The sequence below is a fragment of the Macaca thibetana genome, chromosome 3 (genome assembly GCF_024542745.1).
Source record: "Macaca thibetana thibetana isolate TM-01 chromosome 3, ASM2454274v1, whole genome shotgun sequence".
NCBI lineage: Eukaryota > Metazoa > Chordata > Mammalia > Primates > Cercopithecidae > Macaca > Macaca thibetana.
Genome location: NC_065580.1, coordinates 27,831,979 through 27,853,290, shown reverse-complemented (window position 1 = coordinate 27,853,290; position 21,312 = coordinate 27,831,979). Strand labels below are relative to the sequence as shown.

Sequence of the window (21,312 nt, the reverse complement as noted above, 5' to 3'; positions counted from 1 at the left end):
CACTGTGTTGCCCAGGCTGGTCTCAAACTCCTGAGCTCAAGCAATCCGCCCGCCTCAGCCTCTCAAAGAAAAGTCAGCAGCATTTTTATACTCCAGCATCCAAGCTGAGAGCCAAATCAAGAATGCAATTCTGGCCGGGCGTGTGGCTCACGCCTGTAATCCCAGCACTTTGGGAGGCCGAGGCGGACGGATCACGAGGTCAGGAGATCGAGACCATCCTGGCTAATACGGTGAAACCCCGTCACTACTAAAAAAATACAAAAAATTAGCTGGGCGAGTAGTCCCAGCTACTCGGGAGGCTGAGGCAGGAGAATGGCGTAAACCCGGGAGGCGGAGCTTGCAGTGAGCCGAGATTGCGCCACTGCACTCCAGCCTGGGCGACAGAGCAAGTCTCCGTCTCAGAAAAAAAAAAAAAAAAATCCCATCACAATAGCCACAAAAAGAATAAAATACCTAGGAATACAGCTAGCCAGGGAGACGACTACAATGAGAATTACAAAACACTGATCAAAGAAATGAGAGATAACACAAACAAATGGAAAAACATTCCATGCTCATGGATAGAAAAAATCAATACCATTAAAATGGCCACACTGCCCAGAGCAATTTACAGATTCAATGCTATTCCTATCCTTCTTCACAGAATTAGAAAAAGCTTCTAAAATGCATATGGAACCACAAAAGAGCTTGACTAGCCAGGGCAATCCTATGCGAAAAGAACAAAGCTGGAGGCATGACGTTACCTGTAACCCAAACAGCATGGTACTGATACAAAAACAGACACATGGATGAGTGGAACAGAATAGAGAGGGCTACAGTCACCAAAACAGCATGGTACTGGTACAAAAACAGACACATAGACCAATGGAACAGGATAGAGAGCCTAGAAAGCTGCACATCTACACCATCTGATGTTTGACAAAGTCAACAACAACAAGCAACAGGGAAAGGATTCCCTGTTCAATAAAAGGTGCTGGGATAGCTGGCTAGCCATACGGAGAAGACTGAAGCTGGACTCCTTCTTTATACCGTATATAAAAATCAACTCAAGATGGATTAGAGATTTAAATGTAAAATATAAAACTATAAAAATCTTGGAAGATAACCTAGTAAATACCATTTTGGACATAGGCCCTGGCAAAAATTTTGTGACAAAGATGCCAAAAGCAATTTTGCAACAAAAACAAAAATTGACAAATGGGATCTAATTAAACTAAATAACTTCTGCACAGCAAAAGAAACTATCAACAGAGTAGACAACCTATAGAATGAGAGAAAGTGTTTGCCAACTATGCATCCAACAAAGGTCTAATATCAAGAATCTGTAAGAAATTTAAACAAATTAACAAGCAAAAAACAGCCAGCCCCATAAAAAAGTGGGCAAAGGAAATGAACAGACACTTTTTAAAAGAAGACCCACATGTAGCCAATAAGCATATGAAAAAATGCTCAGCCTCAGTAATGATTAGAGAAATGCAAATCAAAACCACAATGAGACCCCATCTCACAGCAGTCAGAATGGCCACTATTAAAAAGTCAAAAAATAACATGCTGGTGAGGTTGTAGAGAAAAGGGAACACTTATACATTGCTGGTGGGAATGTAAATTAGTTCACCCATGGTGGAAAGCAGTGTGGTGATTTCTCAAAGAACTGAGAACAGAAGTACCATTCCACCCAGCAATTCCATTATTGGGTGTATACTCAAAGGAATAGAAATCATTCTGCCATAAAGACACATGCACGCATATGTTCACTGAAGCACTATTCACAATAGTAAAGTCATGGAATCAAGCTAAATGCCCATCAATGGTAGACTGAATAAAGAAAATGTGGTACATCTACACTATGGAATACTATGCAGCCATAAAAAAAAAAAAAAAAGATCATGTCCTTTGCAGCAATCTGGATGGAGCTAGAGGCCATAGTACTAAACAACTATTAATAACATAGGAACAGAAAACTAAATACCTTATGTTCTCACTTATAAGTGTGAGTACAAAAGAGAACGGCAGACATGACGACCTACTGGAGTGTGGAGGGTGGGAGAAGGGAGATAACAGAAGAACTACCTATTGGGTACTATGTGTATTATCTGGGTGATGAAATGATCTGTACAATAAACCCCTATAAAATGCAATTAACCTATATAACAAATCATTGAATCTAAAATTTAAAAAAATTTTTTAAAGAATAACTCGGCTGGGCACAGTGCCTCACACCTGTAATCCCAGCACTTTGGGAGGCTGAGGTGGGCAAATCATGAGTCAAGAGATTGAGACCATCCTGGCCAATATGGTAGAACCCCGTTTCTACTAAAAATACAAAAAATTAGCTTGGCGTGGTGGTGTGCACCTGTAGTCCCAGCTACTCAGGAGGCTGAGGCAGGAGAATCGCTTGAACCCGGGAAGCAAAGCTTGCAGTGAGCCGAGATTGCAACACTGCACTCCAGCCTGGTGACAGAGCAAGACTCCATCTCAAAAAAAAAAAAAAAAAGAATAGCTCCCCACTTCCCCCTCCTCCAAAATATCTTTAATTCTGGTTAATTCAAACAAGATCCACTATTTCATTATAGTTATTATGTTTCTTTTTTTTTTTCTTTTTTTCTTTTTTTTTTGAGACAGAGTCTTGCTCTGTCGCCAGGCTGGAATGCAGTGGTGCTATCTCAGCTCACTGCAACCTCCGCCTCCTGGGTTCAAGCAATTCTCTTCCCTCAGCCTCCCAAGTAGCTGAGATTACAGGCATCCACCACCACACCCAGCTAATTTTTGCATTTTTAGTAGAGATGGGGTTTCACCATGTTGGCCAGGATGGTCTTGATCTGACCTCAAGTGATCTGCCTGCCTCGGCCTTCCAAAGTGCTGGGATTACAGGCATGAGCCACCACTCCCGGCCTGGTTATTATGTTTTTTAAGGCTCTTTATTTAGAACTGTCTCCTTCTTCCACACTCACATACATTTTTTTGTTTTTCATGACATTGACGTCTTGATGATTCTGGGGCAGTTTTTCTACAGAATGTTCTACCTTGTCTGATTCCTTCTTTATTGCATTCTTAAACTTGTACTTCCGTTCTCCGCATTTCTTATAAACAGAAAATTAGACCTAAAGACTTGAAAAGAGTGATACATTTTGGTAAGAATTCTTCACAGGTAATGCTGTGTACATAATGTCTGGTTGTCCCACTGTTGATGAGGCCAATACTGTTCACTGGGTTAAGGTGACAACAGCCTGTTAAAAGTAAGTTTTTAAGACCATATGTGGTGGCCCATGCCTGTACTCCTAGCACTTTGGGAGGCCAAGGCAGGATTACTTTAGCCCAGAAGTTCAAGACCAGCCTGGGCAATATAGTGAGACCTCATCTCTACAATTAACAATAATAATAATAAATTAGCTGGGTGTGGTGGCATGTGCCTGTAGTCTCAGCTACTTGGGAGGCTGAGGTGGGAAGATTGCTCGAGCCTGAGAGGTTGAGGCTGCAGTAAGCCATGATTATGCAGTGCACTCTAGCCTGGGCAACAGAGCTAGACCCTGTCTCAAAATATACATATATAAGTTTCTTAAAATGAAGAACTGATTATTGCACCTATTTTTATTTATTTATTTTTTTTTTGAGGCGGAGTCTCACTTCGTAGCCCAGACTGGAGTGCAGTGGCACGATCTCAGCTCACTGCAACCTCTGCCTCCTGGGTTCAAGCAATTCTCCCACCTCAGCCTCCCAAGTACTGGGGACTACAGGTGTGTGCCACCATGCCCAGCTAATTTTCGTATTTTTAGTAGAGATGGGGTTTCGCCGTGTTGGCCAGGCTGGTCTCAAACTCCTGACCTCAGGTGATCCACCTGCCTTGGCCTCTCAAAGTGCCGGGATTACAGGTGTGAGCCACTGCGCCCAGCCTGATTGCACTTTCAAGAAATGATTGTCCCCACTTTACCTGTTCAGATAAAGGGACTCTGAGGAGTTGCCTGGCACCCAGGATATAGCCTTTATCCTGTATAAAGGATAAGAAGATAAAGGCAGAGGCTTTTCCTTCTCTATAGAGTAGACACAGGAGTTCAAGTTTGTTTCCCAGAGTGTTCCATCAGGGCAAACCTTTCTGGAATATGAGGTCTAGCAGAGACTGTTCTTTCTCTGGGCCCAGTAAGAAGGTACTCTGAAATTGGTAGTGAGCCAGAATTTAACCCTAGACAAATAGATCTTTTTGCTAACACTTACTAAAGACAGAACACTTTGGGAATTCAGATACAGGAGAGCCTTTATGGCATTTTAAAATAGCCCTGCCCTCCACCCCTCCCCTAACTCTGACAAATCACTTCAGATTACCGAATAAAAAATTAAGGAAGAGCATCTATTTCAGACGCAGAACAAACAAATCTTAAGATGTTTCTTGAATACCATTTAAATTTAGAGTAAGGAAAAAGTATGCATCTGTCCTCTTTGTTTGATGCTTACTTCTTGTCTTTTAGCTACTGTACACTGAATAAGTGACCCAGGGAAACATAAGGAACTAATTTTGAATAGTTTCATTTACAAAAGTAAGAATTTGGGTTTCTAAGGAAAATGAGTTATTTTTAATATCCATATATATACTTTTGTTTATATATAGCAATTAAATACCCACATCAGGTAAACTCTGCCCAAGGTTGCCTATATTTCTGGATCCCCAGACGGTTTTTGGGTTTGTTTGTTTTTTTTTAGTTATTATTGCTTATTTGTGTTCATTTTTTGTTTTTGCACTTTTGTTTTTCAGCTAGAGAGGTTGTGAATTTTCTGCCTTAGCAGGACAGAATCTAACCTTAGGATACTAGACTAACACTTTTTGTTTTGCAACTGGAATTAGTAAAATACATTTTCTCCACTTCTTCTGTAATTTTTTTTTTTTTTTTTTTTTTTTGAGACAGAGTCTTACTCTGTCACCCAGGCTGGAGTGCAATGGTGCGATCTCGGCTCACTGCAACCTCCATCTCCCGGGTTCAAGCAATTCTCCTGTCTCAACTTCCCAAGTAGCTGGGATTATAGGCGCCCACCACCATGTCCAGCTAATTTTTTTGTATTTTTAGTAGAGACGGGGTTTCACCATGTGTCCAGGCTGATCTTGAACTACTGACCTCAGGTGATCCACCTGCCTTTGCCTCTCAAAGGGCTAGGATTACAGGTGTGAGCCACTGCGCCTGGCCTATTCTATAATTTTTAAAGATTCTGACTTCACTTGGGTAAGGAGGGAGCAAAAGTACCTTTGAGGAAATAATGCTTCAACAATAGCCCTCCCAGGGGACTTAGGCACACATGTCTCTCACCTCCACTGGCACTTACTTTTTATGTTTGGTGACAAAGACCCCATGGTAGTTTGCAAGGCCAAACAGTATAGAGTCAGCCATCCTGTTCTCTTTTCTTCCTCTTTATGCACAGCCCCTTTCTTTCTTTTTCTCTCTTTTTTCTTTCTTCTTCTGCCTTGCTCCTTCTCCCTCTTTCTCCCCACCCACTCTTCTTTCATTTCCTCCTTTTGCCACTCCACAGCCTAGGCTGGCATACTTCCCTGATTCCCTGATGCCTACCAAATGTTGTGTTCCAGAAAAATTCTCCTGCTTCACATCAGCCCAGGGTTTGTTACTGAACACTCCATAGAATCAAAGAGTGGAAGAATCCCAGCGGAGGAGGGGCTGTGGCTGGGTCTATGTGAATTCCCTCCTACCCAGCTTCCATTCCAGGTTCTCCAGGCTCTCCTAGTTCTATAGGATAGTAATGGCATTGCTTCAACTATGTCTAGTACTTCAAAAAAAGCCTGGAAGATATTGTATATTTACCCTCAATAAAGCCTGACCAAGTTAACTAAAATAATGGAAGGTTTCTTTCCTTTTTGGGGAGAGTGGGGGCCTGGGAGGTAGTGGAGGTCATGCAGCACCAACTCATAGTAAAAACTGCATCTCATATTAAGAAGTTCTGTGGCTCACACCTGTAATCCCAACATTTTGGGAGGCCAAGGCCGGTGGATCACATGAGGCCAGGAGTTTGAGACCAGCCTGATCAACATGGCGAAACCCTATCTCTACTAAAAATACAAAAATTAGCCAGGCATGGTGGTGCACACCTGTAGTCCCAGCTGCTTGGGAGGCTGAGGCACGAGAATTGCTTGAATACGGGAGGCAGAGGTTGCAGTGAGCTGAGATCATGCCACTGCACTCCAGCCTGGGCAACAGAGCAAGACTGCATCTTAAAAAAAAAAAAAAAAAAAAAATCAGATTGTGTGTGTTGTCTATAGAATAAAGGGAGTACACTGGAAAGAATATGGTAGAGAGGTGAGGCTGTCTACCAGAACCAGAATTTTGTTTCTTGCAATCGTCGTGGGCAATTTACTTAACATCTCTCAACCAATATACTCATTTGTAAAATGGGGTAATAATTACCATTTTGCAGCCTACTGTGAGAATTCTAGATAATATGTGTAAGGCACTTATTCATACAATACCTCATACACAATAAATACTTAATGTGTTTTCTTTGTAAATGTAATTTATTTGGTAGATAAAAGTTTTTCAAAGCATACAGCTCTTGGGGGAACAATGAATCTGATCATTGACAGAAGAGGTTGCAAAGCACTCACGTTAACATAGTTCTGCATGGCCACACAGGTCTCCCTCAAGAACTGTCTAGTCTAAGGGCTCTGATTAGGGAATGTACAAGGAAGTCCCACATCCTTTGTGTTGATGAACAGACCCTATCTTGAGGGAGACACTCAGTTCCTTGGCTCCATAGTTTCCCATGGGAACTAATGCCTTAGCTCCATTTCCTTAGGCTTGCCTATTCCTCTGCTTGATTCCTAGGTGATTGTCTCAGAAGTACCAAGTCTGCATGTTTATGGAAATTTAGCACTTTAGGTGGAAAGAAAAAGGAATAGAGTGTCTTGGGGAAAAAGGATAGAAGGAAAGTTTGTGGAAAGTTGGAAGATCACACAAGCTTAGTTTAAGCCCCTTGAAAATAAGGCAATAGAATATTTTTTCCCAAAGAGAAAAGTACTATCCTAAGTCAACCTCTCTCATCTCACTTCTAAGAAATGAGACTTTCTGGCTGGGCGTGGTAGCTCATGCCTGTAATCCTAGCACTTTGGGAGGCTGAGGCAGGCAGATCACTTGAGGTCAGGAGTTTGAGAACAGATTGGCCAACATGGTGAAACCCCATCTCTACTAAAATTACAAAAATTAGCCAGGCATGGTGGTACATACCTGTAGTCCCAGCTACTTGGGAGGCTACAGCAGGAGAATTGCTTGAACTCCAAAGGCGGAGGTTGCAGTGAGCCAAGATCCTGCAGCTGCACTCTAGCCTGGGCAACAGAGCAAGACTCCGTCTCAATAAATAAATACATACATATATACATACATATACATAAATAAGACCTTCTTCTACATCTCTTACCTCTTCCCTCCACCAGGGTCCTGACTATTTCCAGGTTTTTCTCTCCCTGTAGACACCTCCAGGATAGGAAGATAAGGTCATTGCCTTTCCATAAACGGGCTCAGGGTTACAATGAACACCCAGAAGCTATCTAGCATTTACTAGAACTGCAGTCCCAGGTCCCTGCTAAACTTCATTTGGTGCGACATCTTTAGAGAGTTGACCAGTAGATTCCAGCTTTTTAATCTTGGTGTTCTGTTGGGCAGGCCAGATGAATTTGGAATATTCTGTTTTAAACTGAATTTATACCTTATTATTTTAAGGGCTGTAACAAGTTGTTTTTTAAATGTTTTCAGTCAGCACATCTTTATTTATTGTCCTTAATACCCGGAGGCTACTTGAAGAAGGACTTAATTTTCAAAGTCTGGTAAGTAAACAATAGTTTCCCAATAACATCTTCAGGCAAACACCCAAAGACCTCATTTTCACCACAGCATTTGGGTTCTCCATAATTGCCCATTAGTATTGTGCTCAACCACAACATTTTATAATAATTTTAAAAATATTACGTACCTCTAAACACAAAAGTTTCTTACCAGTTTATTTTTTTCTTCTTTTTAATTACCATGTTTAACAAAAGACAAACACAAGACAGGTTTAAGTGTGGTATTGACTAGACTCCAGACATATTAAATAAATCACATAGGCTGGGTTGGGTTTCACACGAGAACTAGTTTGGAGATGGTTATTCACTGTTCTCCCAAGAATATAAAAATGTCCAGAGGAGACAGTGAGATAAGGAGATGCATGGTTTCAGCTCTGTGGGAATTTCTAAGGCTTTAAAATTCACTCCAGAATCCTGCAAAATTCCTTGATGTTGAGCTTGGCTGCTGATGCCTTCTTTTGTCTAGATCATCTGAAGCCATGCACTGAGACTCCAGAAATTTACCCTAGTCTCTCTTTCTACTTGTGACCAACAGGAAAGTTGGGCAAAGGGATTGTATTGGTCAGATAGGCTAATTGTAATAACAAATGACCTCCAAATTTAAATGGTTTGACCCCAAGCAAATACTGTTCTTGTCACAGTGCAATACAGATTGGTAGAAGTGGAGGTGTGTGGAATGTGGTGATTTGATTCTACGCAGTAATTCAAGCACATAACCTCCTTCCATTTGGGGCTCTGTCTTCCGCGGCGTCCCCAGAGTCCTTTCCATCCAGCCGGTGAAAAAGAGAGCCTGCAGAGAACTGCACAGGAGGATTGTTATGGGCCAGACCTGGAACTGGCACCCATCACTTTCGCATGCCTTTGACTGAGTTCAGTCAATGGCCCTACCCAACGTTGAGAGAGGCTAGGAAGTACAGTCTAGCTCCAAGCTCAGTTCATAGCAGTTTCTGCCACACAGAAAAACAGAGAGCTCCTCAGAACAGGCAGACAGTCCTGTTCTTGCGTATCATCAAAGATGTGGAAAATAAATATGCTATCTTATTTTCAGTTTATTTAATGACCAAACCTACCATTAGTGTCTCGGTCAGTTTCTGGAAAAAGTCCATCCATCAAGCTTATTATTACCACAAATCAGTCCAAACTGGAACTTGTTCATACATAGGACTTTCCAGAGTTCCAAGGTACCTAGACCAAGCCCATGCAGACATGCTGATCGTAAGTTGCGAACACACTTGCACGTTGCTCTTCTCATCAGATGGTTCTCATTACAAAATCTGGCAAGTCATCTGCCCAAAGCCATGTGGCATATCTAAACCAAACTTTGTCACATGGGACCTATGAAGAGAATAAATGTGTTATAAACATTTGAAAAACTGTCCTCATATCTGTTTTAGTCTGTTTGGGTTGCTATCCCAAAATACTATAAACTGGGTAACTTGTAAACAACAGAAATTTATTGCCCACAGTTCTGGAGACTGTAAAGTCCAAGATCAGGTCATCAGCAGATTTGACGTCTGGTGAGGGCCTGCTTTCTAGTTCATAGAGGGCGTCGTCTTCTTGTGTCCTCACATGGTGGACGGGGCAGGCTAGCTCTCTGGGGTCTCTTTTATAAGGGCATGCACTTATCCCATTCCTGGGGGTTCTGTCCTCATGACCTAATCACTTCTCAAAGGCTCCACTGCCTAATTTCATCACATTAGGGGTTAAGTTTCGATGTATAAATGTGGGGGAGACATAAACATTTAGCTCATTGCAATATGTCTTCTTAAAATATTTTTAAATGTTTCTGTCTTTTCTCGATCAATGTATTTTTCACGGTTGTCATGACTCCGTTACTGTTTGGACTCTTTCTTCCTGTTTCTCTCATTAACCAATTTACAAAGGCTATTTCATAGTTCGGCTATTTTAGAGACATCCATTTGTCCTCATTTACTCACAGGCTAGCATTCCCATTGAGATTTTAGCTTCCTCAAATAATGTTTGTTATCATCTCATGTAAAGAGGGTGATGTACAAGGGAACAGTGGTAAGGTTCCGACGTGCACTTTGTGCCGTTTTTCTAGTTATGGAGGTAACTTTTATTTTTATTTTATTTATTTATTTATTTTTTATTTTTTGAGATGGAGTCTCGCTCTGTCATCCAGGCCAGAGTACAGTGGCAAGATCTGAGCTCACTGTAACCTCCGCCTCCCAGGTTCAAGCAATTCTGCTGCCTCAGCCTCCCGCATAGCTGGGACTACAGGCGTGTGCCACCATGTCCAGCTAATTTTTTGTATTTTTAGTAGAGATGGGTTATCAACATGTTAGCCAGGATGGTTTCAATCTCCTGACCTCGTGATCTGCCCGCCTTGGCCTCTCAAAGTGCTGGGATTTTACAAGCATGAGCCACCGTGCTCAGCTTATTTTTATTTTTTGAGACAAGATCTTGCTTTGTTGCCCAGGCTGGAATGCAGTGGCACAATCTCGGCTCACTGTAACCTCAGCCTCCCAGGTTCAAGCAGTTCTTCTGCCTCTGCCTCCCAAGTAGCTGGGATTACAGGTGTGCCACCATGCCCAGCTAAGTTTTGTGTTTTTAGTAGAGATAGGGTTTCACCATGTTGGCCAGGCTGGTCTCAAACTCCTGACCTCAGGTTATCCACCCGCCTTGGCCTCCCAGAATGCTGGGATTACAGGCATGAGCCACCGTGCCCAGCCTATGGTGGTAACTTTTCACTGGTCCATCTATGCTTTCCTATTATAATCCAAGTTATGCACTTAGGATGTGAATTATTGGGTTAAGGGTGCAATCTTCATTCATGTATTTATTCATTTTTTTTCCATTTGTTCACTTCAAAATAATTGTTGAGTGCCTACTATGTGCGAGACAGTGTGCTAAATGCTGGAGTCAGAACAAAGAATAATAGATATGAGGTCCCTACCTTCATGAAGCTTATGGGAGAGAAATGTTCTAAATAAATATTAATGCAAAATGTTAATTATAATAGTAATATTTATATGAATAGCTTATTTTCAAAAATATCTTGGATAACCTTGAATCATAATTTTTTTTTTTCTTTTAACTGGGGTCTTTCTTCCTCTGTAAAGACCAGCTTCTCTTTTAGGGTAATCATTCATTGATTCTTTCATTTACTTTCTGTTTAATTCAATTATTTATTTATTTATATACATTTATTTGTTCAATATCATTATAAAACTACTCCTTCCTATTCACTATGCTAAACTGTCAGAACACAGAAATAAAACTACAAGATTCTTGATCTCAAGGATCACAGTCCAGTTGAGGAGACTGGCATGTAAACTACACAGTACAATGTGATGAATGTCATGGAGAAAAGTGCAAAGCGCAGTGGGACAAGGAAAAGGAGAGGGCCTAGATCTGCCTACATAGGTCAGGGAAGGCTTCACAAAGGAGGTAGCACTGAGGTCTGAAGGGTGAATAAACTTTTGCCACGTTGAGGAAAGGCATGAGATGGCTATTTAACAATCAAAGATTTGAGGCTGGGTGCAGGGGCTCATGCCTGTAATCCCAGCACTTTGGGAGGCCAAGGTGGGCAGATCACAAGATCAGGAGGTCAAGAACATCCTCGCTAACAATGATGAAACCCCGTCTCTACTAAAAATACAAAAATTAGCCGGGCGTGGTGGCAGACACCTGTGGTCCCAGCTACTCGGGATGCTGAGGCAGGAGAATGGCGTGAACCTGGGAGGCAGAGCTTGCAGTGAGCTGAGATCACGCCACTGCACTCCAGCCTGGGCAACAGAGTGATACTCTGTCTCTAAAAAAAAAAAAAAAAAAAAAAAAGGATATTTAGCCAGGCATGGTGGCTCACGCCTGTAATCCCAACACTTTGGGAGGCCAATGCAGGCAGATCACCTGAGGTCAGGAGTTTGAGACCAGCTTGGTCAACATGATGAAACCCCATCTCTACTAAAAATACAAAAATTAGCCAGGTGTGGTGGTACACACCTGTGGTCTCAGCTCTCAGGAGGCTGAGGCAGGAGAATCACTTGAACCCAGGAGGCAGAGGTTGCAGTGAGCTGAGATTGTGCCACTGCACTCCAGCCTAGGCAACAAAAGCGAAACTCCATCTCAAAAAAAAAAAAAAAAAATTAAAGATTTGTGCTGTCCTTGCAGAGTATTATGTTTTTATGAGAAGTGGCCCAAACAACTTCCAATTCCCTGTACATCTCTGTGGGGGCAGGTGACCAGTTCTTATTAGTGGAACATGAGCAGAGGTGATGTGGGTCATTGCTGGGACAGATGAAGATGTGGGTTTGCCTTTGCTTCCTTCTCCTTCCTGGCTACCAGCTCTGGAAGCAAAGGCCTCTGAAGCTGAGAGGCTGGCAGAGCTTCAAAACAGAAGGACCTTGGGTGGAAGACTTTATGGAGCTGCTACATGGATAAGAAATAACCTATGTTGTGTTAATCTACTGACATTTCATAGCTTGCTTATTACAGCAGCAAGCTCTACCCTAATTAACCCAAGGCATACCAGGCAAAGCAAACAGTATGTGCAAAGGTTTATAAATGTGTCTAACATACAGTACATGCTCAATAAATATTTAATATTGCAGTCAGGGTATTATGAGAAAGTACAAGTAGTTCAATATTGCCAGAAAATAAAATATGTGATTGGTAGGGCTGAGAGGAGAGTGGCTGTATAGAGAGGCTTGGGCCAATCAAGAGAATTTTGGCTTACCCTCATGAGAAAAGGGAAGCCAATGAAGAATATGAAGAGGAGACAGGCATGATCACTGGAGTAGCAGTGTATTAGTCCGTTTTCATGCTGCCGAGAAAGACACACTAGAGACTGGGAAGAAAAAGAAGTTTAATTGGACTTCCAGTTCCACATGGCTGGGGAGGCCTCAGAATCATGGCGGAAAGTGAAAGGCACTTCTTACATGGTGGCAGCAAGAGAAAAATGAGGAAGAAGCAAAAGCAGAAACCCCTGATAAACCTATCAGATCTCGTGAGACTTATTCACTGTCACAAGAATAGTATGGGAAAGACCGGCCCCTGTGATTCAATTACCTCCCTCTGGGTCCCTTCCACAACACGTGGGAATTCTGGGAGATACAATTCAAGTTGAGATTTGGTGGGGACACAGCCAAACCATATTAAGCAGGGTCTCTGCAAAACGTAGCAGCCAAGAATTTCCCTTAATTGTCTTCAAATGTAAAATGCTAATCCAAAGAGGAGAGAGAAAGGATGTTAGAATGAGAAGATATCACAGTCTGGTCAAACTTTGTTCTACAAATGAGGAGAGTGAGGCCCAGAGAAGTTAAGTACCTTTGCCAAGATAACCCAGCTAGAACTTGGCAGGGCTGGGGACTAGAAACCTCATCCCTGGTGCCAGTCCTCTGCCTTGCTCTTTCCACTGTGCCACGGTGCTTCAAAGCAGCTGAGACCAGCTGGTGTGGCTGTGTTTTCAGTTCCCTAATGAAGACATTGGGGATTCAGAGGCAGGGTATTTTCCATGGGGGACTGTCCTTTCTGTAATTCCTCATCTGGCTTGAGCCTATTTTGGAAAAGGTCCATTTTTTAGCATCAGATTTCCCTGGAGGACCACTGGGAATGTGGTTAGTGGCCTGTGGGGTGCCCTTGCACTTTCTGAGTTTTTGTGGACAAGATGAGAAGAAAGCAGTGGTTTGAGCTCCTGGAAACCCTGCCAGGTCCCTTGGCATTTGAGGAGTTTGTTGGCTCACAAAGAGGGACTGTGGTTCAGCCGGCCAGCTGACTGTCCTTCAGGGTCAGATCAAAGCTTTGTCTGTCTAAAGGATCAGATACCTGTGGCTGACTTTTTTTTTTTTTTTTTTTTTTTTTTTTTTTTGCCACAGAGTCTCGCTCTGTCACCCAGGCTGGAGTGCAGTGGCACAATCAGAGCTCATTGCAGCCTTGACTTCCTAGGCTCAAGTGATTCCCACCACCTCAGGTCCCAAGTAGCTGGAGCTACAGATGTGTACCACCATGGCTGGCTAATTTTTTATGGGCAACGTAGTGAGATCCCATCTCTTAAAAAACCCCTGGCTTCAAGCGATCCTGCCTTGGCCTCTCAAAGTGCTAGGATTATAGGTGTGAGCCACCGTGCCCAGCCTGACATTTTAATATCACTTTCTGTTCATCAATTCACTACTTCTGGTTTTCATATATTGTTAAGTTCATTCAGTATTCATTATAATTGTTTTCACTCTATGTGCCACCCGAGGCAATAGATCATACATTTGTTTTTCAATAGCAAGTAGGAGTACAGGGACAACTGTGCTGGGGTCAGGCTCAGAGAAACATGACATGTTCTCTGACTTAAGTAGGAATGGGTATTATTAAGTTATTTTACAAGTAGGGGTGCCAAAACATAAGTTGGGGACAGGGGAGGTCATTTGTTCAAAGTCTTCAAGAAAACTGGCAAAAATAGATTCCTTGATGTTTTTCGGCCAAGAATTTTATAATCATCTTACTTCTTGTCCTTTGACTGTATCATCTTTGCCTTCCCTGCATGTTGCCCAACTGCCAGCTCAGTTGGTTATGATAAGGTATTCACATAAGATTGCTGCCGGGTGTGGTGGCTCACACCTGTAATCCCAGCAGTTTGGGAGGGTGAGGTGGGCAGATGATCTGAGCCCAGGAGTTTGAGACCAGCTTGGGCAACATGGTGAAACCCCAACTCTACAAAAAATACAAAAATAAACAGTGTGGTGGCACATAACTGAGGTCCCAGCTACTGGGGAGCCTGAGGTGGGAGGATCAGCTGAGCCCAGGAAAGTCAAGGCTGTAGTGAACTGTGATTGCATCACTGCACTCCAGCCTGGGCAACAGAGCAAGACCCTGTCTCAAAAAAAAAAAAAAAAAAAAAAAAAGATGAGAGATGAGATTGCTGCCTCAGTCCCTGAGGAGTGTCTTGGTGTCACTCAAAGACAAGCTTGTAAGCAGTGCTTGGGCTTTGAAATTAGAGAGACATCTGCCACTCACTATGAGAACTTGGGCAAGTTTCTTAACTTCTTTGAGCCTCAGTTTCCTTCTATGTGATATGGGACAATAAGGAACACTATTCGGGGGTGGTTGTAGGGATTAAATAAACTAATATTTGTAAAGCTCCTTTTTTAGTACTGAGACACACAGTTGTCTTTTAAATTATTTCCCTTCTTGGCTTCTGAGAAGATCCCATTAGTAACATTTTGTTACCCACTTTCCATCTCTGGTCAAGATGAGAAGTTAGACCAAAGAGTGAGCAGATGGAGACCAAAATATCACCTTTGTCTTAGTCAGTTCAGACTGCTATAATAAAGTACCATTGGCTGGTTGGCTTACAAACAACAGAAATTTATTTCTCACAGTTCTGGAGACTGGAAATCCAAGATCAGGGTGCCAGCATGGTCAAGTTCTGGTAAGGGCATCTTCCAGGTTGCAGACAGTCAACTTCTTGCTATATCCTTGCATTGCAGAAAGACAGCAAGAGAGCTCTCTGAAGTCACTAGTCCCATTCATGAGGACTCCACCCTCATGACCTGGTGACCTCCCAAAGGCCCCACCTCCTAATACCATCACCTAGTTTTTTTGTTTTGTTTTGTTTTGTTTGAGACGGAGTCTTACTCTGTCTCCCAGGCTGGAGTGCAGTGCAACCTCCACCTTCTAGGTGATTCTCCTGCCTTAGCCTCCCGAATAGCTGGGACTACAGGCATGCACCACGACACCCGGCTAGTAGATATATTTTTTTTGGCGGCGGGGGGGGGGGTGGTTTTTGTATTTTTAGTAGAGACGGCTTTCACCATATTGGCCAGGCTGATCTCAAACTCCTGGTCTCAAGTGATCCACCTGCCTTGGTCTCTCAAAGTGCTGGGATTATAGGTAGGCGTGAGCCACTGTGCCCGGCCCATCACCTTGTATTGGTTAGGATATCAACATATAAATTTGAGAGGTTGTTATTCAGTCCATAACCACCTTGATTACTGATAAAGGCTGTTTATTGTGAAAGCTAAAGGTACAGCTGAAGGTAGACATACTTATGTAGACTTATTCACCCTGTCACAAGCAACAACGTTTGACCAGGACAGGCCTTCCCATGCTGGGATAGCGGGGTTGGGTCAGAAAGAAGACCTGGCCCCACCAGAGAAGCAGGGCACAATGATATCCTCATTCTGGGCAGGCAGATACATAAGAGGAAGAAGGGAGGTGCTAGACTGTGTCATCTTCACCCATTCATCAATTGGATTAAGTCACTCTTCTAAGGAGGAAGAACAAGATAGGCAGGACAGGGAGCTAGGAGTGTCAAACTCCATAGGGAAGGAAACCGCAGAAGCATTTCCTCCAGTGTCCCCCTCTCCTTTATTCTGGGTCTATTGCTTGGGAAGATTCAGGCGCTGGTGGGGAGGTAAGGGCAGCTTCTGAGCACAAAAAGTTGGGAGAAAAATGTTGGGGAGAGAGGGAGAGCTAGGGTTGAGTCATCCGTAGAGGAAGAGTGATGTGCACTTGAATCCGGAAAGGAAAGTCAAGCTCAGAGTCAGGGGTTAGAGGTCTGAAGGGAGGTCAAAGTTCAGAGATCTGTTCTAGATGGGAAAGCGCAGCAAGTGCATAATCAGAATTTCCAGGCATGGGAGAACATCTTAGGGCCAAATCCCAAGAGGATGGGGGGCAGCAATGTGCCAACGGCACATGAAAGGTGGGTGAAAGGGATGTGTGTGTTGATTTAGGGCAGAGTGTGGTTCACCATTTTTCTTTTCCCTCTTCATGACAACCAGTGATGTTTCAGATAATAGTGGCTGCTTCACTCAGTCTGGGTCTCTGAGTGAAGATAAACTGGAGCAGAGTCACAGCTGACTTAACGTGGACAAGCAGCATGAATGGGAACAAAACTGTTCTTGTTGTAAGCCACTGAGGTTTGGGGGTCATTTGTTCTGGTAGCATAATCATAACTTTCCTGATGGATATGCCACTATAACATATCATTTCCTTCACAAAAGACAGTGAAGGAGAACTTTCAGTGACTCTGTCTGATGTTTGGGGAGGAGTATTACAAATGTGACAAGCCTCGATGTGGATGCTGCTCAGTAGCGTCAGTCCCTGGCTGCATGACCTGCTTCCACGCAGCAGCCTCACTCTCCACGTGGTTCAGATTTATGCTTTGATGACTTCATGACATGGATCTTTTAAGTCACCAAGGAAGAGCCAAATATATGGCTTGATATATTTGTACTCAATGAAAGCTCACTAAATTCTTGTACAAGTATTTGTACTCAATGAAAGCTCACTAAATTCTTGTGTAATATTTAATAAGTGGGTAAGAAGTTAATGGAAGGGGAAGGGAAGGGTGAACAGAGGTTGATTAATGTACAAATATACAGTAAGAAGAAAGAAAACCTAGTGTTTGATAGATCAGGAGGGTGATCTATATTGTAAACTATAGTTTACAACAATCAATTGTGCTTTTTTTTTTTTTTTTAGCTGGAGTTTCACTCTTGTTGCCCAGGCTGGAGTGCAGTGGCACAATCTTGGCTCACTGCAACCTCTGCTTCCTGGGTTCAAGCGATTCTCCTGCCTCAGCCTCCCAAGTAGCTGGGATTACAGGCGCCCACCACCACACTCAGCTATGTTTTGTTTTGTTTTGTTTTGTTTTGTTTTGTTTTTTGAGACAAAGTCTCATTCTGTCGCCCAGGCTGAAGTGCAATGGTGCAATCTCGGCTCACTGCAACCTCCACCTCCCAGGTTCAAGCGATTCTCGTGCCTAAGCCTCCTGAATAGCTGGGATTACCAGTGCCCACCACCAGGCCCTGCTAAATTTTGTATTTTTAGTAGAGATGGGGTTTCGCCATGTTGGCTAAGCTGGTCTCAAACTCCCGACTTCAGGTGATCCAACCGCCTCGGCCTCCCAAAGTACTGGGATTACAGGTGTGAGCCACCACGCCTGGCCTTTTTGTATTTTTAGTAGAGACACGTTTCACCATGTTGGCCAGACTGGTCTCGAACTCTTGACCTCAAGCAATCCACCTGCCTCAGCCTCCCAAAGTACTGGGACTACAGGCGTGAGCCACTGCACCTGGCCAATTGTGCATTTCAAAACAGCTAGAAGAGGGTAATTTAAATGTCTCTAGCATTTAAATATTTGTCTTTTTTAAAAAAGGCAAATATTTAAGGTGATGGATATCCCAATTACACTGATTTGATCTTTACAAATTATATGAATGTATTATCACATGTACCCTGCAAATATGTATACCTTTTATATATCAACAAAAATAAAGGAAAAAAGTTAATGGATTATGATCAATAGATATAAGATCTGCCCATTCTCTCCTTTTCTCTTCTTGTTGGGGCAATTTTCTTTAGTCTTTCTCTCTTTTCCCCTCCTTTTCCTCCTTTATTTTATTTTATTTGTTTTATTTTTGAGACAAGGTCTGGCTTTATTATGTAAGCTGGAATACAGTGGTGTGATCTCAGCTCACTGCAACCTCTGCCTCCTGGACTCAAGCCATTCTCCCACCTCTGCCCCTGAGTAGCGGGGACTACAGGCACACCACGCCTGGCTAATTTTTGTATTTTTTGTAGAGACGGGGTTTTGCCATTTTGCCCAGGCTGGTCTGGAACTCATGAGCTCAAGTGATCCGCCTACCTCGGCCTTCCAAAATGCTGAGATTACAGGCATGAGCCACTGTGCCTGGCCACCTTCTTTATTTTTTATTGTTTTCTCTTCTTTATAATCCAGGTGATCCAATAATAACTATACTTATTATTATTTAGGTTAAGGAGGGGCCAAATTCTAAGGCCCTTGAATGCAAAGCTTGTCCAGCTTTGAAGATGGGACCCAGGCATTCTTTTTCCATTGATAATACTTAGTTTAGTTGTTCTTTATCCTCATCTGGACCATTTTAACTAGAGAGTAGTAGTGGTGGTATTAATAGTAAAAATAATGATTATTAACATTTATTGAATGTCTACTATGAACTTTTTTTTTTTTTTTAGAGACAGGTGTCATTCTGTTGAGATCATAACTCACTGCAGTCTCGAACTCCTGGCCTCAAGCGGTCCTCCCACCTCAGCCTCCCCAGTAGCTAGGACTACAGGCATGCACCAACCATGCCCAGCTAATTTTTAAAATTTTATTTTTTTGTAGAGACAGAGTCTCACTTCATTACCCAGGCTGGTCTTGAACTCCTGGACTCAAGAGATCCTCCCACCTCAGCCTCCCAAAGTGCTGGATTACAGGCCTGAGCCATTGTGCCTGGCCTATGAGGTATGTTTTTGCATGCACTGTTATTCAATTCTTAATCCAATCCTATGGACTAAATGTAATTTTTATTATAATGCCACTTGGTAGCTAGGAAATGAAGATTGACAGAGATTAAGTGAAACTTGGAGGTTGGCCACCTTTCATTCATCCAACATCCAACATCTATTACTGAATGTTTACTGTGTGCCAGACACTGTTTCAGACATGTGGATAGAGCTGTGACTAAGACTATTCTCATGGAGCTTTTATTCTAGTGGGAGAGGCAGATAGGAAACTGGTAAATTAAGAAACAAGAGGATTTCAATAGTGATTAAAGCTATGAGAAAAGTAAAATAGGGTAATTGACATGACTGACAGGAGTAGGGGGAAATTGTGCAACACTGGATAAGAGATTCAGAAGACCTAAATTATGTGAAGCCAGCAGTGCAACATTTTGGGGTAATGATCTCACGACATGGATCTTTGCAAATGCGAAGATCCTGAGAGGAGAATGAGCTTGGTATGATCAGCAACAGTAATTGAACTAGAATTCAAAACTGGGTCATCTTTTTATTTCTTTTACAGCTTTATTGAGATATAGTTCACATACCATTAAAAAAAAATGCCCATTTAAAGTGTAAAGTTTGGTCCAGGTGTACACTGGTAATCTCAACACTTTGGGAGACTGAGTCAGGAGGATAACTTGAGGCCAGGACTTCAAGAGCAGCCTGGGCAACAAAGAGAAACCCAATCTTAACAAAAAATAAATAAGTTAGCTGTGTGGTGGTGCACACCTGTTGTCCCAGCTACTCAGGAGGTGGAGGTGGGAAGATCACCTGAGCCTGGGAAGGTGGAGACTGCAGTGAACCATGATTGCACCTCTGCACTCCAGCCTAGGTGACAGAGCAAGACCCTGTCTCAAAAATAATAATAATAAAAATAAAGTGTATAGTTCAATGGCTTTTTACTGTATTAATACCATTGTGCAACCATCACAATTATCTAATTTTACAGCGTTTTCAACATCCCCCAAAAAACCCCTGTACCCATCAGCAGCCGTTCCCTGTTCCCATTCCCCACCCTCAAGCCCACTCTAGCCCCAGGCAACCACTAATCTAGTCCCTGTCTCTATGGATTTGCCTATTCTGGACATTTGGTATAAATGGAGTCATATAATATATAGTCTTTTGAGACAGGGTTCCTTCACTTAACATATGTTTTCCGGGTTCATCCATGCTGTAGCATCTATCATCAGTAGTTATTACTTTTTTCTGGGGCTGAAAAGATTCCATTATATGGCTATACCACATTTTGTTTACCCATTCATCAGTTCATGGACGTGGATTGTTTTCACTTTAGGCCATTATAAATAATGCTGCCATGAACATTCATGTACAGGTTTCCTTGTGGACATATGTTTTCATTTCTCTTGGCATACGTATGGCTAGGAGTAGAATTCCTGAGTAATTTGGTAACTGTATGTTCAGCATTTTGAGGAACTGCCAAACTGTTTTCCAAAGTGGTGCCACCATTTCATGTGCTCATAAGCAATAGATGAGGGTTTCAGTTTCTCCAGATCCTTACCAACACTTGTTCTTGTTATTATAGATATTCTTGTGGTGTGAAGAGATACCTCACTGTGGTTTTGACTTGCATTTCCTGAAAGACATATAATGTTAAGTATCTTCTCATGTGCATAATGGCCATTGGTATATATTCTGTGGCAGAATGTTTATTTAAATTATTCGTCCATGTTTTTTTAAATTATTTTTTTCTTTTTTGAGAAAAAGTCTCACCCTGTTACCCAGGCTGGAGTGCAGTGGCGCAATCTCTGCTCACTGCAACCTCCACCTCCCGGGTTCAAGCAATTATTGTGCCCCAGCCTCCAGGGTAGCTGGGATTATGGGCAAACACCACCACACCCAGCTAATTTTTTTTATATTTTTAGTAGAGACAGGTTTTCACTATGTTGGCCAGGCTGTCTTTGTCCATGTTTTAATTGAGTTATTTGTCTTTTTATTCTTGAGTAGTAGTAGGGTTTTTTTTTTTTTTTTTTGAGACGGAGTCTCGCTCTGTCGCCCAGGCTGGAGTGCAGTGGCGCGATCTCGGCTCACTGCAAGCTCCGCCTCCCGGGTTCACGCCATTCTCCTGCCTCAGCCTCCCGAGTAGCTGGGACTACAGGCGCCCACAACCGCGCCCGGCTAATTTTTTGTATTTTTAGTAGAGACGGGGTTTCACCGTGGTCTCGATCTCCTGACCTTGTGATCCGCCCGCCTCGGCCTCCCAA

General features: G+C 42.7%; 1 protein-coding gene across 1 annotated transcript in view; it reads left to right on the top strand.

Annotated features, from left to right (window-relative positions):
• Positions 1–21,312, top strand: part of MKLN1 (muskelin 1) — a 396,930-nt gene that overhangs the window by 150,239 nt on the left and 225,379 nt on the right. Inside the window, exon 3 of the mRNA XM_050782495.1 lies at positions 18,930–19,049. Within this exon, the coding sequence (XP_050638452.1) occupies positions 19,045–19,049 (5 nt within the window). The 5' untranslated portion in view covers positions 18,930–19,044. The remainder of the gene's footprint in view (positions 1–18,929; positions 19,050–21,312) is intronic.